Source organism: Chrysemys picta, chromosome 10, assembly GCF_011386835.1.
Source record: "Chrysemys picta bellii isolate R12L10 chromosome 10, ASM1138683v2, whole genome shotgun sequence".
In the NCBI taxonomy this organism is placed as follows: Eukaryota; Metazoa; Chordata; order Testudines; family Emydidae; genus Chrysemys; species Chrysemys picta.
The window spans coordinates 30886361-30898591 of NC_088800.1; the positions used below are offsets into that span (position 1 = coordinate 30886361).

The 12231-nt window shown below is 43.6% G+C and overlaps 2 protein-coding genes and 1 long non-coding RNA gene across 3 annotated transcripts in view; 2 read left to right on the plus strand and 1 right to left on the minus strand.

The window, feature by feature from the left end:
- The window catches only part of TRPM1 (transient receptor potential cation channel subfamily M member 1), a 200764-nt gene that overhangs the window by 150285 nt on the left and 38248 nt on the right, over positions 1–12231 (minus strand). The gene's annotated exons all lie outside the window — the stretch shown is intronic.
- LOC135973942 (uncharacterized) lies at positions 573–4692 on the plus strand. Its single transcript, XR_010591050.1, has 2 exons — positions 573–740; positions 2174–4692. It is a non-coding gene; the product is annotated as an uncharacterized LOC135973942 (long non-coding RNA).
- Positions 739–4692, plus strand: LOC135973941 (uncharacterized). The gene is made up of 2 exons (XM_065559511.1): positions 739–3923; positions 3987–4692. The coding sequence occupies exon 1, from the start codon at positions 747–749 to the stop codon at positions 1647–1649; it is 903 nt and encodes a 300-aa protein (XP_065415583.1). The 5' UTR covers positions 739–746; the 3' UTR covers positions 1650–3923; positions 3987–4692.

Here is a 12231-nt window from a genome sequence, read left to right on the forward strand (position 1 = left end):
GGGGGCGGCGCTCTGGGGGGGGGTTCCGGCGGCGCTCGGCGGGGGGGCAGCGTGGCGCTTGGTTGGGGGGGGCGGCGCGGCGCTCGGCAGGGGGGTTGGGGGGCAGCGCTTTTTTTTGCTGCTTGGGGCAGCAAAAAAGCTAGAGCCAGCCCTGCTCCACAGGCACACAGCTAAAACAACTGCAAAAGAGAGAAACTTCTTAGGCCAAGTTCTGCCCTGGTGTAAGCCAGCATAACACCACTAAAGCCATGAGTTACTTCTGCTTATGCTAGGGCTGAATTTGGCCTATCCTGTGTAGGGATGCATAGCTCCCGAATCGCCAGCCCATGGGCGCGGCAAACTGCTCCCATGGCTACGAGGCAGGAGTGACCTTCAATCCAGCGTTTGTGTTTGGGAAACTTATTTGGCTGATTTGATTGTACCCTCGCAGCTGGTGTTCACGCGCTCAAGAGATGGGTTCGTTATCTTATGTGCATGTATACTGCCTGGCTTTTCTATGCGCAAGAATGTAACCACTAAGAAGAGTTGTAAACAAAGTAAGGAGAGAAATAAAAACCCCAGGAAAGTTTTCCTGGGAGGCTTTTTGCAAGAGGCTTGTAAAGCTCTCTGGCTACCAACAAACCTGGCGTTCTGTTTCCTTTCCTGTGTTGTCACCACAGCTGGTGACCCCGACGTGATACCCCTCTACTCACCGGCTGGATACGCCGAGCGCGCCCGCGGCTGTTTGCCGCCCCTTATTCGTGAGTATGGGGGGGAAACTTTCCAGTGCCCAGAAGGAGCACGCAAGAGAGTTACAAAAGATTATAAGGCAGCGATCATGTGTCGTTGTCTCGGTCGCTCATATTGAGGACCTTCTAAGGGAAATAGATCGCCAGTGCCCCTGGTATCCTGACTGCGGGTCTTTACAGCTTTTTGATTGGATACGGATTGGGATCACCTTGTATAGTGAACCCCGTGCCCCAGTTCAGCACCTGCTGCTCTGGCAGCGTTGTAAGGAGGCGCTGGAGGGGTTCGGCCCCGACGGCCTTAAGCCGGTTTCCCCTTTGCCCCCAGGTGATGGGCCACCCCCCTCCTGCCCGCAGCTGACCCCCCCTGCGCCGCCGCCCGTGGCGGCGCCCCCATGCCTACCGGTCGGGCAGGGGGGCGCTGTCGCCGCGGCGGTGCAGCCGGTGCGCAAGGCCGGTCTCTTGACCGACAAGGAATCCAAGTGTGGGTTCGAGGCGTTCCCCGTCTCTAAGCGAAATAATGGAAACGGGGGGCGAGTAGTGGACTGGGAGGCTCTCCCCTACTCGGTTCTGCACGAGCTCCGGGGGATCTTGAAAGGTGTGTCTAATGGTTATCACTTGCTCCCCCAAGATTGGAAAGACATGTGTCGCATGGTGCTGTCTCCCGCGCAATACGTTGTGTGGGACAGCGAGTACCAGCGAGAGGCGCTTGCAGCAGCAGAACAAGGTGGGGGGGCTTATCTTGCTGAGCAGTTATATGGCACAGGGCAGTTTTCGAGCATCCCCGAGCAGGCGGTGGGCACGCCCCAGGTAGCTTTTCCCATCATTGGCCAGTGTGCCCATCGCGCGTTTCGCAGGGTCCCCGCTGCGAGCGAGTTCTCTAAGTCCTTCGACCCTGGCGGAGTTGCTGCAGGCGTGTACTGATGTAGGCACTCAAACCCATCAGATGGCCCTGCTGGCAGCTGCCCTGTACAAGGGGCAGAAGCCTCAGGGGAACTGCTTTAACTGCCACCATCCATATTGATGATTAGGCGTACGGCCCTCCCCCTCCGTTGGCTCACTGACGAGCCCGTATGGGTTGCGCAGTGGCCGCTTTTCCCCAGAATATGTGCAGTGTATATTGTAGCAGAGGTAAAGGAAATGCAAACCTACCAATATAGGTTGTGTTGTCTTATTCAGATCACTGTGTGTTTGAAAGCAGGAGTTAGAAGTAAAAGGCAATCAAAAGACTGGGATAGTTAATTGTGTCCCTTTTAAGTAAAAATCTTTAAGCTGTAGATAGCTTTGGATTTGGAAGCAAGCCAGAAAGCATTTGTATTAATGCAAGTTTCTAACTAATAAGGTAGAAGCCACTGAAATCTGGGCTGCCTATGAACAAATACAAGGAAACATTTTAAGCAATGACTGACTGCCCAGAAGGGGTAGACCTCTGTTCTTTTGTCTTTCAGATCATCAGAGAAAACGGTTGCCAGCTGAACAGCATTCAATGTACCATGCATTTACTGGCACAATAGGGATTATTTTTGTGTTTTATGGCAAAAATTGTTGTTAAGAATTGCATACCAACAGTCTTTGGAAGCAAGGACATGGAAGGTTAACCCACTCCCCATATTGCCCATGGGATCCTTCTGGCTACCTCAGATTTCTAGCCAGAGGGCTGGGGAGGGAGGAAAGCAATTAGACACCTGAGGTTGTACCAAGTGCACTCCTCAAAAGTGGGTGTGCTTGTCCCGGTTTGTTGCTCCAAAGCTCTGTAATAAAGTTATTTTACTGGAAGAGTGAAGGTTTCCTTTGTAGGTTAAAAGAAGCCGAGAAAGAGAGAAGAGGAAAAAGCACAGAATGAGTTAACTGAGAGGAAAATACAGCTTGCAGGCTCATCCAAGGCCACAGCCAAAACTTGGCTGACCCCCAAGACAAGGGGGGGCTTAAATGTGCCCGAGCAACTATGAGATTTGCAAAACACTGCCAGGCATTAATGAAATGTGTTAGGTTTCTTTTCTCACAGGTAGAGAAGTGCTACCCAAAGACCCTAGCACCCCTGCCATTCATTGAAACCAGGAGACTGAGTCTATGTAAAGTCCATCAACGAAAGAGTGCTTTGGCTCCATGCTGGAAAGGCTCTTTCCAAGTCCTGTTAACCACCAACACCGCTGTGAAGTGCCAAGGACTGACTGCCTGGACCCATGCTTTTCACTGCAAAAAGACCCCTCCACCTCGGGAGGACTCTTTGACTGATGATAAGCCTATTTCTTCTTCTAGCCCTGCTGTGCCTTCTGGACAGCAGGAAAAAGGAAAAAAAGACAAGGTGAAGTGCTAGTAACCTCTCCCTTGTCCACTGACAGACCTACTGTTGCTCTGAATTTTTCCAGAAAAAGCAAAACCATTACAGGGTGATGTGCTAGTAACCTCTCCCCTGTATGATGCTAAACCACACTGTTTCAGGAAAAGAGAAGAAGGAACACTTGCTTCCTTGAAACCACAAAGTCCAGGAATTCCTGACTACAAGAGACATTAAGAACTGACTCTGGTGAAGAAACAAAGAATTATACACTAGCAGGAAGAAACTTGTGGAACCCATGTTTGGGAACGTGGTATTGATTGGATTTTAGGGTTTATTCTACAGGCTGCGCCCTGTGTTTTGGATAAGTCCTTCAGTATGTATTGCCTTCCCTAATTGGATTTTAAATGATAAGTACCAAAGGCACCTTGTTGCCATTGCCCCTGCCATCTCCTCTATTACACTATTACCCCTGTAACACATCCAAATACAGACAATGACCCAGAAGTTGCTAACAGAGATGGTATTGAATATCACTGAGGCTGGGAAGGCATTGCAGTGGGATCTAGCATGTTCAGGCTTGGCCCACTGCCCTTACAGACACATCAGGAGTACCATCTGATCTGCGGCCATGGAGACATACTTAGAGACTTTCTGGGTAAAAGTGTAAACGTTCTCAATGCTCCTTCCAAGCATATGGACCGGTTGAGGGGGTGTGGCCTCCCACATACCGAATCCTGCCGGGTCCATGGGGAGGATGCATGTGGGATTGAGTAATTCACCAAAACATCTGGGAAATTAGACTACCTGGTATGCCCAGTTAATTTTAGTCAGTGCTCCTGGGATTACACCTGACAGGACACTTACTTTTTCAAGTTAATGACAGCTGTGTGTATGTTAATGACACCACATTACAAGACATTTGGGTCCACCTGGCACAGGTATTGAATCAATCTGATTTCTGCCTGGCCGTTGCCCCGAACATGCAAGGTCTGTTAAGTACCTGCCTTGTTCCTGTCTGCAAACCACCCAGCAACATCTGGGATGTGAGACAGTGAAAGAAATGTGTTGTTTTAAGCTTACTGATAATAGTAATTGCATGCAATAGTAAATTGATATGCTGAAATGTTATGCTTAAGTCATCCGCCAGGACGTTTTTCTTCCCTGGTGGGATTATATCTAGTCATAGCCACCCTTAGAGTGGATGAAGACCCTTTTATAGTATGGGGTCCTAGTTTTGATTTTTGATGTTTTACTTTGCTGCTTTGTTTAATGTATACCCAATCTAGTGGCATTGTGTATGCTACCCTGCGAGAGTGTTTTGTTTAAACACCGCATTTATATAATAAAACAGGGGGGGATGTAGGGATGCATAGCTCCCGAATCGCCAGCCCATGGGCGCGGCAAACTGCTCCCATGGCTACGAGGCAGGAGTGACCTTCAATCCAGCGTTTGTGTTTGGGAAACTTATTTGGCTGATTTGATTGTACCCTCGCAGCTGGTGTTCACGCGCTCAAGAGATGGGTTCGTTATCTTATGTGCATGTATACTGCCTGGCTTTTCTATGCGCAAGAATGTAACCACTAAGAAGAGTTGTAAACAAAGTAAGGAGAGAAATAAAAACCCCAGGAAAGTTTTCCTGGGAGGCTTTTTGCAAGAGGCTTGTAAAGCTCTCTGGCTACCAACAAACCTGGCGTTCTGTTTCCTTTCCTGTGTCGTCACCACAATCCTGCTTGTTTCATCCACAAAATTGCAAGCGACATTCTCAGTCAGATCTTCTGCTGGTGTAAATTATCATAGCTCCATTAACTTCGGATGAGTTGTGACCATTTTTACTAGCTGAGAAACTGCCCCATGAGTCTCACACTTTTGTTATTGATAATTACGTAAGAAGCTGAAAGATATTCAGATAACAGTTCAAGCTTGAAGTACTGGTAGTGAGAACATTCTCATTTCGAATCATAATGTAAACAAATTCAACATGTAGGCTGTTGATGAAGAATAAATCTAGATCTAAGGGATCGTTTTGTAGTTACTTTTCTGTAACTACCATCTAAGAACATGAAACAAACCTCTGAGGTATATCCTCAGCCCTGCATGTAACATGGTATTGAAATGTGTCTTGTCATTAGGGTGACAGATAGCAGGTGAGAAAAATAGGGACAGAGGGTGGGGGATAATAGGAGCCTACATAAGAAAAAGCCCCAAATATCGGGGCTGTCCCTATAAAATCGGGACATCTGGTCACCCTACTTGCCATAACAATGCAATTTCGTGAAGCAATGTCAAGTTGCATTAGCCAGAAGAGGTAACATGTGGTTCTGCTGGACAGGAGGAAAAATAAGCTTGTTAAAGTGTGGGTGTGGCTTACTGAGCACAGGAAACATTGCTGGTTCTCTTTAAACCCTAGTACTCTGACTGGATTCTCAGGCAAATTAAAGACAAAGGTCAGTCTGCAAGTGTTAGGAAGAACTGTGAATATGAGGGACAGAAAAAATATTGTTAAAAATACAGGACCAAATGTGATTGCCCATGGGAAATTTACCACAAGATGAAGATTTCTCATGGTCACCATGAAAAGGGCAGCATTTACCATGTTCCCATCACACTTGAGGATGACCACAATGCTGTATATAATGGAGACATCTTTTCATCCTCACTTAATTTGGAAAACTGGATGTGAAGCAACAGAAGCAATTCACTTTAGCCTTAATCCTGTAAGGTGCTGGGCACTCTGTCTGATACAGTAAAGCACTTAACCATGTGCTAAACTTCAAGCATGTTGTTAGTTCCTCTGGAGTCCTCAGCAAACAAACAATATAGCTGGACTCTAAGCATAAGATAAGATCACTAGCGCAGATGCCCAAACAGAAGCCAAATGGACTAAATACATGAAAAAAATTAGGATTAATTTCTATAATCTACTCCATTTTCATTCCTCCGCCTCCTCTCATTCTGTCTTTGTTTTCATACACTTTGCGTAATCTTTCTCCAGTTTAGTAATTCTCCAAAACTGTTGGAAGTTTCTGAATTGTGAGTAAATTCACATCATGATTATTTTGCTGCAAAACAACATTGGTACTTTTATACTTTTCTTAATCTTTGTGTTTAGTTGCTTGATGGTAACCCTCAGAAGCTAAAAACTCTGAGTATGAATTATTTTCTAAGGCATAATTTAGAACTTCAATGAGAATTCATTTTTATTCTAGGCATGTTGCTTTGGTGATCCTGAGAGTTTTAATTCTTCCCTTTGGGAATATTTTGTTACATAGAAGAGACAATATGGATCAGATTCCAGAAGATCTCAGAACCCAACGGCTGTGAAAGTCACAATGGGAGCTGATTGGTGCTGAGTGCTTATGAAAATCTAGCCACTTGTTTAGGTGCCTAAATGGGAACTGAGCTCTTAGGAAAATTTGGCCTCAATTGCAGTTGTTGAGAACTTGAAGATCAGGTTCCACACTCTTTGGAAAAATCTAGCCTCACAATTTTGTATGTGCAAAGAATAAAATGTGTACAAGTGTGGGATTTTTCAAAAGCACCTAAATTACTTAGGAGCACAAGTGCCATCGGATTTTGGAACTTGTGCTTCTGTTATTTAGATGATTTCAAAATTCTGCCATTAGTTAAGATAGGTTCATTTAGATTAAGAAAAACCCCACACAAAGTACTACAAAATTCCTAGGTATACTCATGTAACGTGGCATATCAAAAACATTTGAAAAACAATCATCTTATATTACCATATCTGTTTTTAGTCTGAGAGGTCCACATTAGAGATAGTTGCATTGGTCTTAACCGACAAAATATATAATGGGCTAAATCTGTTCTTATTGTTCCTCAATAAAGCTGTATTATGGGAACACGTTTAAAATTATGGTATAACATTTGAGAAAGTGGTATAAATTATTAGGGGCCTGATCTAAAGCCCACTGAAGTCAACTGAAACATTTCCATTGACTTCAATGATCAAGCCCCAGTGAGAAATGTTGCAGTGCACTGCTTCGCACCCTTTATTCACACAAGGAGTCCTGAGTTCAGATGGGGCTCTGTATGTAAGGACGTCTCACATGAAAAAGTGTTTCAGGATCACTTTGTTCTCATTTCCATTAATTCTGGAGGCTCACCTTGACTGCACAGTTCTGGCCTTATTTTCTTCTCCCAAACCGTGCACCAAATCCTGAGGTTCTTAACTTGGGGCAGATTATGGAGGCCTAAATCAACATTGACTAAAACCTGAGTACGTACATATTGGTAAGGTCTAATGTTAACCAAAAACTACATGAGAATAAGTACAAAAATTGGTGCTATTGTATCTGAAAACTTAACTGAAATGTTTGCTACAAATATGTTTGTATTCATCTGAAATTACTGACACTTCTATCACAATCAGTTTAGATGCCCATGACAGTTAATAGCTTTATAAAAAGTCTGCATTTCATTAAAGATGTATATCTAATGAATTAGGGTAATAAAAATGAGTTCCTCTGTATTATATACATTCTCCCCCAATAGCCCGAGCCTTATGCTTTATGGTGAACTGAAAAATATAGTCATTACTTATTGCTCTTTTGATACCAATACATCCAGCCTAATAGCCCAGTTCTGGTGTCCCTCTGCAGACAAAAATGCCTTTTAAACTTTAATGCGAATGTTTCTGCATAAAGACTGGTGTCTAACCAAGGAATATTTGCAATCATACAGTAATGTGAGCTACCTATTACTATTTCAAATCCCTTCAACTCTTTAGAAGCTCATCTGTTGTTTTGTAACCCTCCAGGATAAATCTGCTCCTCTCCCAAAATGAGAACAAAGAGAAACATCAAAATTGCTCTGCAAGATGACTTCATCCTGTTAATCCATTTATATGCTCTTTTCAGGTTGGCTGACTTTGCAATGCCAGTTTACTAATTCAAAATATTTGTAACCCTCTTAAAAAAACCTCAAACTCCTCAGATCATCCAATTTTTCTGTTACTGTTGCAATCCATACATTCAGAAACTGCAAACAATCAGAATAAATGTTTATGACTTTGCACAAGTAAGCCCAGAAGGAAATAATGTGAGGGCCCAATTCTGTTCCCACTGAAGTCAGTAGGAGCAGAATGAGATCAGGGAGTTGTAACATTTTAGGTGCTAGTTAAGGTGAAGGAATGAGAAAGCCTGCTGTGTTGACTCCTGACTAATTTGCTATTCTTGCCAAATAAGATACCTTCAAAGAACAGTCTAAACACACACACCCCCCATTCCCTCCCTCTGACTTCAAAAGGAGAGGTTTATGGACATTGAGCTGTAGATGCAGTTTTAACATTTGAATAATTACAGATATCTGATATTTTAGAAACAGATATTTTCGCAGAGCTCTGATTAGTTTTGATTAAAATGTCATGAAAACAGGCCAGGAGATCAGTTCTGTGATGAAGCAGGATGGCTAGGGCTTCTGCAGTGCGTATTTCTTCTGATATAGGAAGTTAGTTACAGTATTTTCTTAGCTCAGGCAGAGGTTTTACAGATTATATTCCTTGTTACTAATCAGTGATTTTACAGATTAGCAGTTGTTGCTACTTGTGTTTCTCTTCTTGGATCAAGCATAGCCAGAACATTATTACATACCATAGAAGGTGTACACACAGTCTGTTGGGATTGGAACCACTGGTAAGCAAACTGTCGTGTGGTTATTTGGCCCAGTGAAGCTTGAAGACAGGTTACAGATAAGTCCCTATATATCCTCGAAGTGGTGATGTGTTAACCTAAGAATGCCAAGAAAGTGCAGCTTTTATTTAAAATGTGGAAAATTACAAAACAGAGAAAACTTTTGCAATATCTTTTCTTAAAGCAAGTTCCCTTTATCTGATTTAAGATTTGGATTTGATGAGTAAGAGGCTTGGCGGAAGGCTCATTGCTGCTTCAAGTACTTCATTCACTCCAGTTATTGATTATTAAAACATGCAATTTTTAATTCAGCTATTTTTTGCTCAGCTATTCCAGGTTTATTTTTTCTCACTCTGTTAAAATGCTTTAATGTGAGGTTAAGCAGATCATGCGAAATGAGCTCTGCTTCTTCCAAAGTGCCTGTAAACTAGTGACATTCATACTATTGCCAACAAATTAGAAACCCTCAAGATACTGGCAATTTGAACAAAAAAAACCCAAGCTTCAGCTAACCTCTGTCTCAAAGTTGGATTTTTCCTAGGATCTTTCCCCCCTACAGGAGGTAGATGTCTATATGTTCTCTTCGTTCCCTTAGCCTCAGAGAGAGGCTTAAATCTTTTATATTGCTAGCTTGCAGATAAAGTGGACACATCTGATCTAATCTCAAAGCAGTTTTGCATTTCTGTGCTGGGTTCAAGCACCTCACATCAGGATAACTTAGTAGAAGAAACCCTACATCCTCATGCAGGGTCCTAGAAGCAGTCCTGGTACAGTGTCTTCATAGATAGTATGATTATCTTGTATTTATATGGCACCTTTCTTCCCAAAGGATCCCAAAGCACATTAGAGACTTTACAAACAGGCTTCACAACTGAAGTGCAATCACCTCTGGCATTGGAATGCAACCACTGTTTAACAGTACATTGCGACACCACATTGCAATCCAGGTCATACAGCAAATGTGCAACATAGCAGATGGAAAGAGATTTACATTTCCTAACTCCAAGTCCTGTGCTTTTTAACTACTATTGTTGGAGGCTGATCTAAAGATTAATAATACATAAGCAGTTCTTTGCACTATCATGGTGTCCACCATCCATGTATCTCAAGATGTTTACAAACATTTCATTAATAATACTCACAATACTCCAGTAAGAAAGGCATTATTTTTTTCATTGCACAGATGAGGAAAGAAGTACAGAGTAGTTAATGGACACATTTTTAAAATGGCTTACTATTTTTGGGTGACTGACATGAGACACCCAATGCCTGATTTTTAGAGGTGCTTAACAGCTACAACTCAAGCTAACATAAATGGAGGCTGTAGGGACTCAGCACCTCTTCAAATCAAGACCTGGCTCTCAAAACCTGAGGCACACAAAGGCCTTTATGCAGCAAACACTTGTGCATACAAATCAAGTAGGACTACATAAAGTTAAGCATGTATGTGCAGGATCAGGGCCAAAAATAGTCTCTGAGACTTTTTGCTTTATACTCAGAGCACCCTCCCTCTCTTGACACTTTTCCTAATGGGCTATTAATACCAACAACAGCTAGTAACATCTTATTTTTATTATAGTAGCACCTAGGAGCCACAGAATTGGTTTCAGCTTTACCTTTCTCCCTCCTGCCCCCAAATTAAAGGAATACAGGACCTGTCAGCCCATTGGTTCATTTGATATAAATGTTTGATTTGTAATTAAGCTGAGTATTGAGTGAGCACATGCAGAGCTTCCACAAATGGCATGGAACCGCTCCGATAAATCAGTCCCATGTCTCACCCCAGGAATCTGAAAATAGCTCAGTTTCCTCTATTAATAAAAGGAAAAGAGGAGAGATTTGTTGGCTTTTATGTGCTCAAATCACAGGCAGGTGGGCTGGAACATGAATTGTGATAAAGTGGTTGTAAAGATAATTGAAAAAATATTGCATGTAAATTAAAAAGGCTTTATAGACACTTTGATTACTCCCCATAAAGACAGTGATGTTATCAGAGAATATGAAAATAATGCAGCTGGTCAGTAGTGATGTGGGCACTTCAGGCTTTCACCTAGCATAAAACACCATGTTTTTGTCGCAGGAAAAACCTAAATTGATTTCCATGCTGAAATCTTGTGGTTTTGCTTATGTAGGCTCTAATGTTTCTTTGTTCTGTGTTTTTATGAACCAAAAATGAATGAAAACTTCAGCTGTTGTTACCTCATTGAACCAAGGATAGAATTATAGGGTGAGATTTGAAAAAGTGCACAAAGTACCCTTAACTCTGCTCCCACTGAATACAAAATGCTTCTGAAAATCCCCTCCTCCCCCGCACACAGAAATTCCTGTTGGGAATTTGGTCTAATTGGTAAGGGGAGGAAAGTAAAGATACAGAAGCATGGTTTAGTTGTTAGAGAGCAGGCCTGGACATAGAAGTTCTGAACTCTCTTATCAACTCTGTCATTGACTCTCAGTACAGATATCATTGACTGCTTTTGCAAGTCAGTTAACCTCTGTGCCTCATTTTGCCCAAGGCTGAAATGACGATACTAATGTTGACTGTACATTTCTGAATAAGGGTTCATGAGTATCAATAATTCTAAAGTGCTCTGAGATCCTGAAAGCCTGAAGTGCCCACATCATCCACTGAAAGGTTCTGTGTAAATGCAAACTATTATTAGGAAATTTTAAAAATATGATAAAATGCTATGTGTGATTTGGAACTGATAGTTGTTAGGTCTTACTTACCTATGGAACTGGAACAACCAGGGCAGGGCCAATATTATCTTCCCCGTCCCACTAATAGGCTCCAACTTTGACTTACAGGGATGAGCTCCATGTCCATTCTGTCCATGGCCTCTCCACAGACACTCCCAACACGGGTGCCCATTAGAGCTATCTGTGAAGAAGATAGCTATATAGGGACACTTATTAACCGGGAACTTGAATAAGAGTTCTAAGATCACGTCACTTAGCCTACTGCATAGTCATTATATGGTAGTCAGTCACAGCCAGGGCCAGCTCCAGACACCAGCTGAGCAAGGCAAGGCATTGAACGAGGCGGCATTCCGCCCAATCCTAGGGCGGCACGCCCGCTTTTTTTTTTTTCCTGCTTCGGCCGCCCTGTAGGGGGCGGTGGCACGGAGGACGGGAGCGCCCTGTGGCAAGCCCGGCAGGGCAGTCCTCGTCCTTCCCTCCCCGCCGACTGGAGCGGAGCCCTCCAGGCAGGTGGCGCGGCGGGAGGGGCCGCGTGGCAGTGCCCCACTGTAGCCCTGGCCACCCCCCTTCTCTCTCTCTCCTGCCCGCTCCTTCCCCCTCCCCCCTGGTAGCCGGTCCCCCTGCACCCGCGCTCCGGCACACAGATCACTGGGTTTTGTTGTTGTTGTTGTTGCTTGGGGCGGCCAAAAAGCCAGAGCTGGCCCTGGTCACAACCAGCTGGATTCATACCAGAGAACCTAGATGTGAAGGCCACTGTATCCCATTACCATTTTCTGAGTTTTCCAGAAACACCCACTCCAAACAAACTTAAGTTGTGTCTTCAGAGTCAAAATGTCAAATGTGGGGCAAGGCAAACACATGAAGAGGAAAAATATTTAAC

Coding starts and splice junctions, on each gene's coding strand:
- LOC135973941 (XM_065559511.1), top strand. CDS start 747: ATGGGGGGGAAACTTTCCAGTGCCCAGAAGGAGCACGCAAGAGAGTTA.